This window comes from Cupressus sempervirens, chromosome 11, assembly GCF_028749045.1.
Source record: "Cupressus sempervirens isolate cs-2001-9-10 chromosome 11, ASM2874904v1, whole genome shotgun sequence".
NCBI lineage: Eukaryota > Viridiplantae > Streptophyta > Pinopsida > Cupressales > Cupressaceae > Cupressus > Cupressus sempervirens.
The window spans coordinates 758,097,236-758,114,096 of NC_143128.1; the positions used below are offsets into that span (position 1 = coordinate 758,097,236).

General features: G+C 34.8%; 1 protein-coding gene across 1 annotated transcript; it reads right to left on the reverse strand.

Moving 5' to 3' along the window:
* Positions 1-8,546: 8,546 nt before the first annotated feature.
* LOC149531816 (putative sucrose-phosphate synthase 3) lies at positions 8,547-14,725 on the reverse strand. The gene is made up of 13 exons (XM_089808934.1): positions 14,260-14,725; positions 14,093-14,182; positions 13,752-13,987; positions 13,591-13,654; positions 12,268-12,954; positions 12,010-12,120; positions 11,704-11,835; positions 11,433-11,609; positions 11,269-11,322; positions 10,977-11,039; positions 9,920-10,879; positions 9,498-9,625; positions 8,547-9,367 (listed from the first exon to the last, which is right to left on the reverse strand). Exons 1-13 carry the CDS (start codon positions 14,467-14,469, stop codon positions 9,082-9,084), a joined length of 3,198 nt encoding a protein of 1,065 aa, XP_089665060.1. The 5' UTR covers positions 14,470-14,725; the 3' UTR covers positions 8,547-9,081.
* Between the last annotated feature and the right edge of the window lie 2,136 nt (positions 14,726-16,861).

Here is a 16,861-nt window from a genome sequence, read left to right on the forward strand (position 1 = left end):
TATTGTGCATCATATATTTGGATGAAAATTAGTATATGACAAGGTGACGTGTATTTTGTATAACTTTCATTACTAGAAGAAGAAAATGAACTTTCGTTGTCAAGCATATAACCCAATTTAAATTAAGTTTGGTCATTCAATGAAACAAATCTTTTATTGTTGAACCTTTAGAAGGTATAATTTAATTAAGATTTTTTTAAGATAATTACATTTAACAAGTTCCATAGTAATTCTATTGTATTGTATTGTGTGCTTCATCAAATGACATTTTTCATTTTTTTCCTTAATTTTTTTGTTCTACGTAGTGTATTGGTGGAATCTAGTAGCATTTTCTCACCTTTACAATCTTTGAGGACTTGCAAAATATTTAGATTAACTCTATATATTTATGATATGCAACATTTGTATTGGTTAGGATTTCATGTGTTACAATTTATATGGGACAAACCCAAAAAGTCCTTAGCCAACTATCTCACATGTGCAAGATTTAACAAGTTGTTATTTATTTATCATTTATGATTGCAGTTTGTTGCACTCAAAGATAGACTAGTTGGAAGGAGAAAAGTGGTTGTGACAACTATATTTATAGTGAATATTGCATACATACACATACATGTGTGTGTGTGTATAGATATGTATCTATATAGATTATATATGTATATATTTATATATACATATACATAAAAAAATATAAAAATATGTGTATACATATGTAAGTACACACATTTATTATGCATTGCATGTTCAATCTCTTTGGAATGTAAGTGATGCACATTAGATTCATACAAACATTATAGGTGTGCTTTTATACCCATTCAACTTGAAAACTTGGATAAGATGGGAGAGCTCTTAATCAATAGAAATTTAAGATATGAAAATAAACAAGGATAAATCCCCTTCCTTCCCCTCCTCCCTCTCTAATGGTTGAGTATCATCACTTGATAAACTTGAGCATGAAATAAGAATTATGGTTCTAAATCAAGAAAATGTTAGCATAGAGGTGGATGCTCAAACGAGATGAGAAGCCTCTACTTTATCAAGTTCCCATTAGAAAAATAAGGGCCAAGAAAAAGTTGGTTGGAGGGTCAAATTGAATAATATAGTTGTTAGGATAAATACATTACATTGATATTAAATGTATTAAATTAATTAGGTTAGATACTTATAAAGGTGGTAAGTTCTTGGTTGAATTATTTAACTAATTGTTATTGTTTGCACAACTTTATAAAATGCATATCAAATATAATATTTGATATACAAATTGAAATAAATAATATTTTATACATTTTTATAACAAATAGTAATAGAGTGCCAATGGAATATATACATGTGTAGTGTTAAGAATTGGCATAGGATATAGAAGGATGAAGCAACTATTAGTGTAGTGATCTTGCGGAAAGAATGCATTACTAGTTTTTTCATTTTTGAAAAAGTGGTCAATGGAGCAAATTTGAACAAGTTATTAACTACATTAAATAGAGCATGGGAAAGCTTCAATAATGCAATTAATTTTTGTTTTATTTTTGGAGAAGCTTCAATGTTTAAAAAGGTGCACAATAATTTCTACAAAATATATACATTGTTCTGCTACCATACGATTCATCTTTACTATTATTCCCTCAATCTACTAGCTGTTTAGATTTCTCTATACAGAAGGTGTACATGCAATAATTATTGAAAGAGAGTAGAAATTATTAGTTCCTTCCTTCACAAGGATGCCAATTTAGTTATTTGTCAAATAATCAATAAAAATTAATTAATTTTAATACATCAAAACATAATAGTTGAATATTATTATTTAATATAGGTCAAGGGTGGGTTAGTGCTCTACTTACTTTAAGTTCAATTTTTGCCTAATTTTGAACTCTAGAGTTTTTGCCTAGTTATTTTAGTGATCCGCACTACACAAATTGCCTATGTTTTTGTCCTTGTCTCCTTTGAAACTCTATTAAATCCCTGTAGTTCATTACTAGGCTTGATGCCATTCATATAATTCTTTCTCAAAGAGCTCAATTCACTACTTTTAGTACTTGAATTCGTAGTTTTCTCATGTCTAATTTCATTTCTAGAGTCTCTTCTTTCATCTTTGAATCTTATTGTGTCTCTATTGCTTCAGAACAACATAATTTTACACAAAAATAAACTTCAAATCTCTTAAAAAACAAAACCAAAATAAATTTCAAATCTCTAGAAAACAAAACCATTGAGATAAATTGAAAACAACCTGAAGGAAAAATATCAGAGGCAATATACATAGACTTCTATGATTAGCCACTTTTTAGCTGGAAATTTCTAGCGATGGACTTACTAATAGCTATAAAATTTTCAATAGATATTATAGACACAAAAGAAATATATAAACTCCAAAACCTTATGCATCCATTCAACATGTATTAGCCTACAAGATACACGGCAACAACTATAACTAATACTCATTTAATCCATGCTTTGGGATGGTCTCCATCATACAAGTAAAATATCTTTGAGGTTTGCAATGAATTTATATTGATACTTTTAACAAACTCAATGTTCAATAGTTTGTTTTGAAATTTTCAAAATAAAGCTGAGCTTTAGAAAATATTAGAGATAGATAAAGCCAAATATATAAATTCAAGTTACAAAACAAAACCAAGGGGCAAAACGTGGTCTCAATTAATCTCCAAAAGTAAAAAAATCTACTTGCATTGTGCATAAATTTAAGAACTTGGAGTGATTATTTGCTCATTCAATAAATCTTTCTTCCCAAGAAGAAATTTTCACATATCATACTTACTCTGCATGAAAGTGCTAGTAACTTACATATCTAAAATTGTTTCTAGATTTAGAAAACCAAATATTTTCTTGTAATGTAACTATATTGAATTAAATATGTACCTAGTCATTCTTGTTGGAATCTATAGAGATTCTATATGCTCAGCACTATATAGCAATCTGGCTTTAAAAATGAAGTCTTTATTAGCTCAAATAATCAGTCTAGCTTTCCAAATTTCCACTCCTTTTCTTAAACACTATGTGAATGCTATGCTTATTTGTTAACAATGTTATTTGTTCTTTTAATCACTCTGGATTGCAAATTTTCTGAAGCAACGCAATGGAAGTGCAATATTTACCAATAGCATTGCATAAAGTCAGCTAAAAGAAGTAATCCCATAATTTCAATAAGCCATACACATCAATATAGAAAACAACATTTCATAAGCATTTGATAATCTCATTTGTACGTTAAAGAACAAATAATGTAGGCAAAGGAGTAATTTGGCTCTAAAACAAACTTTCCAGGAAAAGAATCTCTTCAAATCTTGCCCAAATACTTTAAAATTAGTTCATGCCTTGGCCAAACACTTTGAAATTTTGGCTCTAAGACAAGATTTGGGAGAAAGGTATCTATTAAAATTCAAGCTGAAAATTTGATGCCCTTTTTGAAATACAATTGACAAGTGTAAAACCAAATGCCAAACACTTGTACTAGAATGGAACACAAGTATAAAAAATAACACTATAACATTGACAAAGTTTAAACAAATTTATAAGATTTTTAAAAGCTTCAATTATTTGACATTTGTTAATACATTTTTCATTTAATTTATTTAAATTTATTTTACTTTCATAATTATTTTAAATCCAAAATTTATTTAAAATAATATAGAAATAAATTAATAAAATCTTATCATTCAATTTATATTATTATTTTAAAGAACAAGAGTCTTTAAGTTCATTTCAAAATATTACTTTATCTTTTATTTTCATTTTAAATTATTTTTTAAAATACGTTATCAAATTCTACATATTAATATAATACTTTTATATTTATAATTAATAAGATTTTATAACTATTATCTTAAAAAGTTAACTTTAACAATCATAAAAAATAAAAAAATAAAAAATTAAACATCAGTTATTATTTCATTTCAAGTAAATTTTTATTTGTAATATTTATTTTTTCATTTGTGCAATATATTTCTATTTTTTGTACATAGAATACAATTACAATTATAAGGTTGATTAATACAAATTTATATTAAATTTCATGTACAATAAGTTATTTGGTATATCATAATTTCTTTTGTTTAGTAGCAAAATCTTTCAATCTCAATGCACTGACAAAGTATAAATAAAATACAATTACAATTTCTTCAATTTATATTTTTCTACATCATCTAAAATTTACAACCATTATTCTAATAGTAGAATTCATAAAGGCCATGTTCTACAAGACAACTCCAACCTTGCTATCTCAAAGAAAGATGGGCCACTCCAACTATGAAATTTATACAATATGAATCAACATTAAGATTAATTTAAATTGCATATCAATATGCTAATCTAAAACCAAAAGGTTGATTTTGAAATTATTTTTTGTGATGCAAGACTTATGCTGAGTGTTGAGATCGGCCAAATTTTACCCCAAGTGATTCTCATCACACCTCAAAAACTTAAAGCGTCAAGGCCTACAATTATAAGTTTATTTGCAGTGTAACACAAGGATACATCCCCCAAAAAAAAGAAATTTGGGTTGTCTCGAAGACAAGGATGTCCTCGAGATGGGGGGACGACATCTCAGCGTTTTGGGCAGCACCACTTAGAGCGCCACTGCCGCCGAAGACAGTGAGTCGTCTCTAAGACGGTGAAACGTCTCCAATTGTGGTGGTGCGAGGGGACGCAGAAGAGTCTCCTCCATTGCAGGGGGATGCCAGAACATCTCCCCCGACAAGCACAAGAAGCACTTTAAATTTTAGAAAATTTAAGGCATTTTTATAATGTTTTAATGTTTCTATTTTTATGTTATTAGATTGTGGGGCCCATTCCTTCCTCCTCCTTTATTCAAAAGCCTTATATTCTTCATTTGCATTTCTCATTGTTTGCAACAAGAAGAAGAAGAAGAGTGAAGAGCTGAAATAAGGGTTTGTGGAAGAGTGAAGAAAGTGTTTGCAAATGAAAAAAGAAAGCCTAAGAGCAAGAAGTGGAGGAGGAGGGTTTACCATCTTGTTGAAAGAATTTTTCAAGCAAATGGTAGGGTTTTTAACTTGTTTTTTTTATTTTCAAATGCATGTTTATAAAATATTGCTCAATGTTTTTAATTCTAAATGTGTGTTGTTTTATTTTGTTATAGCTATGATTATCATTCACTCATTGAATCATTTATAAATATCAAATAATAAATTAAGATTCTTAATGTTTCATTTTGCAAATTCTTTTTATTTACTATTTAGTTTTAAATTTTAGAATATTTAAAGAAGAGCATAGGTTGAAAGTTTGTAACTTCAAATTGTTAACTTTATAAAAAAAAATTCATTTTGTGAAATGAGGTGTCAAGATGAGCTCCCACATTGATACTCATAGTGATGATGAGATGGAATTTCATTCAGATAGTGGTAGTGAATCAAAATATGAACCTGAGCCTAAGGTTGGGTTGAGGATGATGATGACACCGTTGAGAGGGATGAGCATGAGAGTGACATTAGAGCTGCGCCAAATCAACAAGGGGCCCAAACTAATTCTACTTCCATGAGTATTGATTTTGTACTATCTGGTACTCCATCCATTGATTGCCCCTCCCCATCTTTGGTAGAGTGGGCTAGGGGTAAGTTTGATTCAAAATCTCCTTTAAAACAATTTGCCACTAGAATAACAAGCAGATCAGGAACAGGTGGCACAAGAAAGTGGAGATGCAATATTTGTGGTGATGTATGGTATGGTAGCATCACTCGAGTGAATGTACACTTCCTCTTTTGGATAGGTAAAGGTGTCTTACCATGTAAGTTTTTCACTAAATCCAAAAACTTGAATTCAACAAGCTTTGGGGAGTTCCAGAGGACTCAAGCCTTCCAGTGCCTACTAGTAGTAGACAAAGCTCTATATTGTGTTCTGGAGTGCCTAAAGCCTATTATTTAGCATAGATGAGACAAATTTAACACACCCTTACACATGGCTACATATGCATTGAATCTGAGGTGGCACATGACTAAGTCTGGTAGAGTTGCACCACTTCACGATGATAAGATGATTTATATTATATAACACTTTAAAACTATCTTAAGACTTAGATTCTTATCATTTTATAAATTAAAATCATTTACATTACTAGCGTCTTGATTCTTCTATTTGCTAATAATTTATACCTTTTTAAAATTTCAGGTGAAGGAAGGGTTCTTCAAGTGCATAGATAGGATGTATGACCTTGAGACAATAGCTAAGGTTCGCACTGGTGGACCAAATTTGCTACCCTTGGGGGTTACAATAAAACGGCAAAGGCAGATATTAAGACTACGACACAAGAGGATCTCATTTTGTGGTGGTCAGCTAATGGAGTGAAATCTACAACCACCACACTAGCTATTCATTTTCTATCCCAAGTACTTAGTTCCTCAACTTTTAACTTTTCATTGTTCAATGATCATTGTTCAACTTCTAATTCACGAGTCTCAAATTGACCAATTATTTTTCATCTCAAGTTTCTAGTTCCTTAGTTCCTCAACTTCTAAGAGGAATTGGTCTACATATAACTTCATCCACTCTCTTAAGAGGAATAGACTTACCTCTCAGAGAGCAAAGAAGCTAGTGGTTGAACATAATGTGTTGCGTATTGATGACTGCAAAACAAGTGTGTACAAGGAGAGCCCAGCATCATGATGGGAAGTAGAGCCTGAGGAGCCAATACAAATTGATGAGGAGGATGCTTTAGATCCAACCACAAGGCTAGTTGGTGTTCCCTTTTTGGCTCTTGATCTTGGAGAGGCTGATAATTCCAATGGCAATGAGTTTCAACTCCCAACCTCCAAGGGATGATCATTGATCATTGATTTGGCATTTTGATTTGTACTCTTGGAGACTTGTAGTTTTTGTTTCTATTATACACTTATTTTGATATCATGATTCATAGCACATGATACTTATTGTAATCATCTTTATGTCATGACACATATGATCATTGATTACTATTAGATAGTAGAATCTAGATACTCATATTATTGATCTGAAGACTGATATATAGACTAATATTTATTATTTGTTAATGTTTAATGTTTAATGTTCATTGTTTGTTTGTCATTCGATCATGAATCATGATGTTCCAATCGATCACAAATCATGATGTACCAAATGAATAGTATATTACATATAGCATTTTAAATACCAAATGTATAGTATATACCCTCCTATGCGACTCAGAGGTTGAGTCTTTTTAACTACTCTGCAAAAAGAAGGGGCAGAAGTTAGGGTTCTCTAAGTAGATGTTCGGTTGACATCATGGCAATTCCAGATGGAACTCCAAAATATTTTTTTGAATTGGAAAAGCAACTGGTCAATTTAAGGTGAATATGCTTTCAGTCTAGAACAGAAGAGAACTTTCTGTGCATGCAGAACATGGCAGAGATAAATTGAAATACGATATGAGAAGAGAACTTGTTATGCATATAGAATAAGGCAAAGGTATATTTAGAAAGCAGGTCCACACTGCAAAAGAAGACTACCTCAAAATAATTTGATCTCATGGTCTATAGTCTTTGCAGATAGTGCACACGTGTGCCTATTTAGTATCATGGTTAGCAAATCTTGGCAGAGTATGCCAAAATATTAGGCCTAGTAGATTTCTAAACACATGAAATTGGCAATTGAAAACCAAACTCAACTGCCTCCCAAAAAAGGAAAAAAAGGAAAAAAAAAAAAAAAAAACCTAGTAAGATGTGCCAGAAATGGCACCTCGGAAGCTTATGGAGGTCTACTTAGAAATAATGCATTGTAAAAGTTTAATAGTTGTAACTGACCTGATATAAGCATTCAGAATATGGAAGCATCAAACATCGATATTTTATCATGCAATTGGCACATACAGTGAGAGATCTGTAAAGAATGTAGAAATATGTAAAAAATAATAAGGGGATCACTCCTGGGCAAGAAGTAAACTCACGTTTGATTTCGTCCCAGCATTACCATAACCATCCTTACATTTACATTTCATCCTTTCTCCACCCTGCTCTGATGGTTGAATAAATTCCAATGTTCCTCTTCATGAAAATAGGTGATGTATCAAGAGAAATTAAGACGGCAGCAACTCTCTCATACATGACACCCAAAATCTCTGCGAAGTTCTGTTTCCACTTCTCATATTCATCCAGTTGCTTTAGTCTGCTCTTAGAGACAAATAGATGCTAGAAAATTAGAACAAAGCTAGCATGCTATTAGATTATAGTTTCGTAATTGGCTCTGATGTGTGAAGAATTATTTCACAAACGGAGATACAGCATACCTTATCATCAGACATTGGAACTTGTTTCTTTATCGCTGCACCATTATCTTTTGTTTAGAAGGGGTCCAGATCAACCCACATTTGCCCAACCAATGAAATTGTCTTCTGATCAAAAGCTATTGCATAGTCGAATATACCCAAGCATGGACTACACACTTCCAACTAAAAATACAGCATTATGCAAATGAACCCAATATAATTGAACCCTCAAAACAAATAAAAGTTATGCTAAAGCAACTGATATAATTGAACCATGCTACACTACAAATCAAATACAAATTGAATGGGTAACAAGGTGACATGAAAATTAAATAAGACTGACCTTAGAATGAATTAATTTTCCACAGCCCATAGAACTAGATCACTCTTTTTGATTTATACTGTGTATGCGTTTTAAGCTCAAAAAAAGTGTTCAGACTTAACCTTGCCTCAGAGATCTTCACTAAACAATAGACCAAGATGACATGTTTGCCCGGAAGAGAGGAATTCCTAGTATTACCATTTCTCAAAAAGAAAAAATGACTTATTTTCAAAGTAAAAACCACTCCTAAGGGTTCATACGCAACTTTATGGTTTCACAATGAAGTAACCCTAAAACAGGGGTGTTACAATCAGCTGGCAAAAGTCCCCCGCCCCTCGATCCAGCTACTTCATCAAACTTCACCCATGCCATGCATGGACTCATTCCCCTAATTTTTGCACCAATCTGTTTATCTTCTGCTGTTACAAATTTAGTGACTTTATTGTGCTACTTTGACTGATATAAAGTAGCAGATTTTTCCTTCTAAGTTACCGAGGCATTACAAACATTTTCCATCAGTTTCTTCTTTCCTGTGTCAAACAAATCTTTTTATAGAAGCTATCAACTCTTCACTCTTAAAGCCTTCATAGTCTTCACTTACAGTAACTGTCATTATATTTGGGCTTTCTGGAGGAACAACATCCTCTCTTCCATAACTGCTGGGACTCCTCCCCATCTTTTCACTTCCACTCTTAACAACATTTATTAGTATTATCGTCTTGTGCATACCTGGAATCAGCTCTTCATAGTCTGTGTCACCTCTTTCTCCCATTAACACACACATGTTAGCTATATCCAGACCCCATCTGACATATAAGTACCTGCCATCACCAGATCTAGAAATGTTAAGTGATATTCATAATAGGTTTATATATCATCAATACTTGCTGAGAATAATAAATCTGTTTGAATTGGACAGGGAATGCATGCAAATCTTTTGATCCTGATTACCTCAAAGCTTGAGACCTGGAAGCATGCAAAGGCAATATCTGCAATCGAGAACAATTTTGACAGTAAATGACACGGCACCGTGCACCTCTTATTCTCAGTTGCTTCAACAAATCATCTGCTCTGGGAGCCTACAAAAATCCGGAGGAATATAAAGCTTAGAATACCAGCTAATGTCAGTCAAAGGCTAAGATACTCTCTTAATAGTCAAGTTTTTCCTTGGGAATCTGGAGTACTTTCTAACAAAACAAGTTGTGCCTACTGTTTCAGACGGATTCAATTTTTATGTTATGTAATCAACATGAAAAATGTTTTAGTTGGAAGTGTACTAGGAAATTATTCTGAAAAGCACGAATACACTGAAAACTATAAATAGCATAACCTTGCAAAAACTTAGTCATGGTAACCATAGATTTGGAACTCACAGTGGATATGTTCTTCACTTTATAGGCCAAACAATGAGAATTAGATGCTGACACATCTTGTTCAAAGAATGGAGAATCCTTTGGTCCACTCAATTTTAACATATGTTTTCTCAGTGCTACTGCATTCTCCCAGCGGTAATCTATATGAGAATCATAGTCTGGATCTGGGAATATGGGTGAATCTACATTATCACCAGAGACATAGAAGAGCTCACTTCCACTGCTACAAATTAGGGCATCAAAAGAAGACAGGTTGATTGAACCATACTGGAGCAAAGAAAGTGTTTCTGTAACTGTCAATGAAGTCGACAAAACAAATCCAAAGGATGCAGAGGTGTGTACAGAGCGAATTGCATTGATAATCTCCTGCATCATATTCACTAGTTTCTGAGCACAAGGTTCTCCATTGGAATCATAGCAATCCACTGCAATCACATATAGATGCTTTCTTCTCCTTAGAAGCAATTTTGCTGGTGTGTTTAAGCTATTACCATGTTCAAGATTTTGTTTTTCCCGTCCATTCTCATCATGCCTTTCTTGTGCGTTGGATGATCTTCCCTTAGATCTCTCTATAGCTTTTCTAATATGCTCAGGAATGCCTTCATTACGAGAACTGTCATCTTGCACAAGTCTATCTGAACTATTGAATGAACTAGAACGATAATCTAGGTCCAGAGAAAGTCTGAGAGATGTATCTTGTACATCCTTAAATGAATCAGTCTCCGATTCTGATTCTGCATTTTCAACAGGATCACTCTGCCACTGTGGGTGTCTCATCCTACATTGTGAAATTCTTAACAAATATACTTTGCAATGTTGAGGCCAGGAATAGAGGTGAATGTTCCTCAAGCCATTTTGTCTGCACTCAGACCAGAGATTCTTATCGGCTACAAGTCTGTAGAGAGCAGATGCAATAGACTTGTCATCATGGGGATCTATCAATAACCCATTTTGTAATGTCTGCACATGAAGTGATTGAAATTCATCAAACACTAATATATTAAATGAAAACTCTACTAAAAAATCTTGAGCTAAAACTCTTAGATATAGACTATACCCGATGAATATCAACCGGTCCTCCATTCTTTGTGGCTACCATGGGCAATCCATGTGCAGCTGCCTGCACAAAATTAGTTCTTTACTAAGTGAACTTCTTTTTAATGATTTAGATGGCAATGGTTGTGTGCTGAAACTTGTTTCATCATTCCTTATGATTTGCAATAATACACATACACTCTCTCTCAGAATTCCTCACATGAATTGTACATTTTCTTCTTAAACATCAGTAAAACCTATTATTTTTATTATGAGGTAAAACACTGTTGACAATAAAAAGTTTGTTAACCTACCTCAATGAGAGTCAAGCCAAAGGGTTCCACTAAAGCTGGGTTAATGAAAACACCCTGCACATTGTAACACAATAATTCTGAAGGCACATGCATTGCATTTATCATGGAGAATGCAGTGCAGTTTAGAGTTTTTATCCAATATATAGACAAAAGGCTTCACCGACCTTTGTTTTTGCAGCAATTCTGTAGATGTCACCGACATCTGATTGTTTGTGATGCTTTGGATATGCCACTTCTCCATACAGATCATACTTGTCAATTAGCTTTAGAACAGTAGTAAGCAAATTTGCACTTGCTGCAGGCATTAGATCAATATCATCTCGATTACCCATGATCAACATCTGTCAGTTCATAAACAGAAAATAAAAATCATTAGCTACAGAAGCAGTGCAGCATGTCACAGAAAGGAGACAAAATTTCAGAAAAAAGGCATACCAAATTTGCTAATTTCCTCAGTTTGTTGCACTCCCCAAAAGCCTTCACTAAAGTTGTGATATTTTTTTTAGGATCAGGTCGAGCAAGAGCCAATATTATTGGCTTTGAAGTATTGTTCAAGAATCGCAGGGTCTAAAAATTAAAAGATGGGTGTCAGGTCCATATCATTTATGGTAAGTTCATGACAATGCATTAGACCTAAAAATGCTTGTGTTTCCAATTAGAGTGCACATGTTTATGCAACCAATTTGTTAAGTATACCAAACCCTATATAGATGTAAGGAACAAAGTTTGTCCCTCTCTTACCTCAGCCCACAAAGGGGACTCAGATAATGGAGCAGGATCATTCTCCAAATCTTCCTCTGCGCTATCACCTTGTACAACAACATTGCTGAAGTCCATTCCAGGAGGTATGACCTGCAAAAAGTATAACCATTATTGGAAAATTATGACTTCACATTGTAACAAGCATCCATACCTAAGAAGCCGTTGACTATTTCTCATACAAGTACACATAAACAAAACTGCAACTTCCAGAAATGTAAATTTGTTATATGCATTTACCGCCATACGAGGCATATAAAGACCATAGCAGCTTTGACCGCGCTTGGCACGAGCTCTAAGCTTTCTGTCCAGTTCTAAATCAAAGCCATCATAAAGACCCCACTGTTCTTCAATTTCTTGCCTTGTACTGGTAACCACAAGCTCAGCAGAGTCAAGACACATTTCTTCAGCATCAATCCTGCGATAGATCTTGTATGTCCTGTTGATCTCTTCCTTGGATTGCTTTCCTTGTTTCAGTATTTGTTCCAGTTTATTCCGGCCCAAGGAATGACCTGTCAAAACCATTGGAACATTGAGAGCACCGGAAAGAAGGCAGGCTGCATAACCCGCATCTGCATAATGACCATGAATAACATGAGGCCAGACAGCACTGCCCCCTCCAATTAGGTCCCCCAACACCTTAGAGATGTTAAGTATGTGCCCTAATGCTCCATCAACAAACTCTGGAATATATGGCCACAAATTTTCTTTCTCATAGTATTTTTCCTTGTCTCCACAAGGAATTCTAATAATGTATGCACCTCCAGCCTCTCCAATTTCTTCATCAACCTCTGAAGTTAACATTTCGGTTGGCTCTCCATAACTAGAATCAACTTCAGGGCAGCAAATCTGACGAGTTAGCAGGTCCACTCTGTACACCTCAGGCATTTGTGCTAGTGCCTTCGCAAACTCTACAGCATATTTCACCTGCATGACAACGAATAGAACAGGGCAATCAGAACTTGAAACCACATACACACAGAACTTTTGCATCTAAATAACCCTAAAACCAAAATGGGAAGACAATTTTCTCTTTCATATCCCACTTTACAAACCAATTTATTAACATCCATATTTCTAATTGTTTATATATGTTTGGAGAACATCTTTAAGCGTAAACATTGTTTATGCGTACATGCCTGGTCGGATGAGAATTTCTACATTTTATATGATAAGGCTGGAAGCCACACTCAATTTTAAAGTTTCTTTTATTTTAAATAGGGTAATGAGACATGTCTACATGCATGACATTCTCCCCTTTCAACTTAAGCACTCTATTTGTTAAATTTCAAATTTTTACGTTCCCTATATTATTCAAGCTTCTCTAGAGCACCTAGCGCTTTGAGGTCAGATTGTTCGTCCACTCACTGAAAACACTAATATCCATTCTGCACAAAGCCCCTTGCTGCGTCTTATAGCAAGACTTATCATATGAGGGCAAACCTCAAATGGATTAAAACCCTAGTGGCCGGCACGGCAATTGGAAATTTAACCAAGCAAAACAAATAATAATTATTCAAAACTCTGAGAAAACATAAAAACAGATTCCTACAGTAATCATACCTGTCCACCAGTATCAGAATCGCGACCAAGTTCCATGTTCCAACCCCGCACAAGCCCATGCAAACTACAAAAGCAATTAAACCAGAAATCACGAATGTACCAAAAGCAAGTATAGCTACCGTTAATTGAAATTCTATTACGTTTAAACATAACAAAATTACCTGATCATGACAATGTACAGCCGTTTCTCCTTCTGCTGCTGTTGCTGATCCCCCAGTAACTCCAAATTAAAATGACTTTCCGATAATTTCATCCCCGTCCCGCCATGACTGCTACCATCCATCCCAAACCTTTCTCCCTCGGACAAATCCTCCGATAAATCCTCAACCACATCCCTCCTTCCCCTTTCTCTTTCCATCCGCCGCTTCTGCGTCCTCTTCTTCTGTTCCCAATCCGCCTGCAATTATCCCAAAAAAGAGAAAAAAAAAAACCTCAATCTCAATTCATAAACCAGCAAACACATCCGAATTCCCGCAATCCCCCAAATGGGTATCCGACTCACCTTCTTGGCAGTGCGGCTGACATGCCATATTCTCCAACACAGATTCTCAAGTCTCCTGTTCCGCTCCTCTGTGTTTTTCGTCGCTGTAACCTGAAAAACCTCGCCACATTAACAAATCCACGAAACAACAAAAACAAAGATCTTAACTTTTTTCTAAAAACAATTACCTTGACCCAGAAGTGATGAATATCGACCTCATCAGTACCATTAACAACCTCATCGATAAAATATCTCGCGGGATTAAAAGTTAACCCTTGGGAGACTGAACCAGAGTCGGGCTCTTCTTCAACCAACTGACCGCCCTCATTACTGGTAGCGTTTGTGCGTCCATCCAAAATGGCTTCCAAGTACCCATTAATCCATTCATTGACCGCCATCTCCGACAACTACACAGACAATTCTGATTCAAATTTTCTGAATATATGTTTCCTCTCTCACTCCACTAACAAGAACAAACTGTTGCTGCATAGCAACAGATCTAGGAGTTTCTTCTATGCTGGCAAAATAAAAAGCCGAAATGCAAGCAAAGGCTGACGCATATCCCCTCTTATCTTCGACTTCTTATATAGGCTATTCTTGGTTTTTTTATGCAGACGTGAAATCTGATCTGTTATTTTTTTGTTTCCACTCCTTACAGGCGTTCATAATTACGAGGAATTTTATATGCGGGTCCTTCACCGTGCATCTACAAGCTTAAAAGGGGCTGAAGTTCCCAAACGTGTAGGATTAAGATTAGACGGTTGCAGTGCATGTACGCATTCCAAATAAACAAGTGTTAGGAAATTATTGGAACCAAAGTCTCTCGAAGTATTGAGTACCTATCGGAGAATATTCGGGAGTTTTATGCTTACTGCAAGCTATAAGGCATTTAAATTTAATTTTTTTGTCCATATTTTACTTTTGTAAGAGAATAAGTTAAATGAAATATCTATAAAGAATTGTACAAGGGACCAAAATAAGTGGCAAACAAGATCTATAATATCTATTAGGACTTATAGATGAGTGCCACCGAGAGACTAGGATATTTATTGTATCCTTATAAGCCATTCATATTTTAACTATTTTAACTAGATAATAATTATATAAAAATAACTTATATTAAATATCTAAGGTACATTGTTAAATAAATGATATAATTAGAGACTGCCATTTAATGATTAGTATTTGTTTTGATTTTTTAGGATAAAGTATGGGTTGGTGAGTATTTGTCTTTAGAGTATTGCAATAAAAGTGAAAATTTTAAAATATAATACATATAATGATTTCTTAAATTTTATTCTAAAAATAAATATAATTCTTAACATTTCATGTCTAACTGAATAGAAAATGACGAGTAGGAAGAGCAAAGGCAAAGGAATTTCAAATTCTAAGGGTTCTAGCAATAGCCCTCTATCACTAGAATATGTGGATGTCAAGTCTAAGGATGATGTTGATGGTGAAGAGAGTTGCATTGGTGGTTCTCAATTTGCTTTTGGTGGCCCGATAGGACTTTGTGGTTAGAAGAGGGTTTCTTTGGAGGTTGTGTCGAGTGAGGGAGTTTTCTCTCAAATCCTTCAAATCTTAAGCCGATCTTTCTCTTAGATCAGTTTTTGGAGGACTAGGCTATAGTCTTGTTTGCTAACAACATTGTTATGGGTTGGAGGCATGGTTCCCTCTTTGCTTACATGGAGAGAGTGAATGAGAGAAGAAGTCGAACCAAGGTTCTTATGAGCGCTAGGGAGGAAGGTGATGCAGAGCATCCAAAGGTATAAGGGCAATCCTATGTCACCCAAAAAAATATACTTAGACTTAGTTTATGTTTCATGTGTTTTCATTTTTGGATACCCATTTGGGTCAAATAAAGGTTCCAACTCTCACAGTTCCACTATCAGTGTGTTTGAAAATCTCGAAAAAATAGGAGCATGTAATTGGGCCATCATTTTGGTAAACTAGAAGTTGTGAATTGGCCAGATGAATGTAATCATGATTTAGAGCATTTCAGAAAAAGAATCAGGTCAATAGACCCCATGGTTTGAAAGTTATTGCAGTTTTTTGGGTTTTGGAGACCTCCTAAGAATGCTTCAAAGTCAGGTTAGGGGCATTAAATGACCTCGAAAAGGGCCAAAAAAATGGGGGACGAGCGAAGCTGTCCATAGGGCTATAGAGCGCTTCGAGAGCTTTTCGAAAATGTAAATGATTCTTCAATCGGAGCTACGATTCAAAAGTTATGCCTCCCGGAAGTTCGGTTACCGTTTATGGATTCTTCTAGATTTGCACCGACTTCTAATGCAGCTTCTGGAACCTTCTATTTGGTCAGTGGATGCCTACTAGCACTTTCTAGAATGTACTCCTAGTCCTTAACCCTCCGGGGTCTGTTTAAAGAGATTTCTGGCATTGTAAAAGGCAGTTCGGAGTGGAGTTTGAGAGGAGGTACTGAAAGGAGAAATTATCTCCAGATTTATGCTATTGTAAGCCCTTAGGGCATGTTTTGAAGTTTATTTTCTCTATACTGTTTGTACTAGCTTATTTTCTCAGTTAATACAATTTCCCTTTTCTGTTGTGTCCATTCTGTTCTTGGGTTGTGTCTCCATCAAGTGGTATCAGAGCCTAGTTTTTCCTGAGTGTGTAGACAGAGCGCCGACTGTGAGGCAGTTTGCACCAGGACTGTGTGGTTGTGGGTTCGAGTTAGAAGATGCCTCCACGAAGATAGCATGGCGGAGAGGTTAGAGCCCTCCAAAGGCAGGTACAGGAATTGCAAGAGGAGCTCCGTAAAGGAGCAAATGTTGCCGC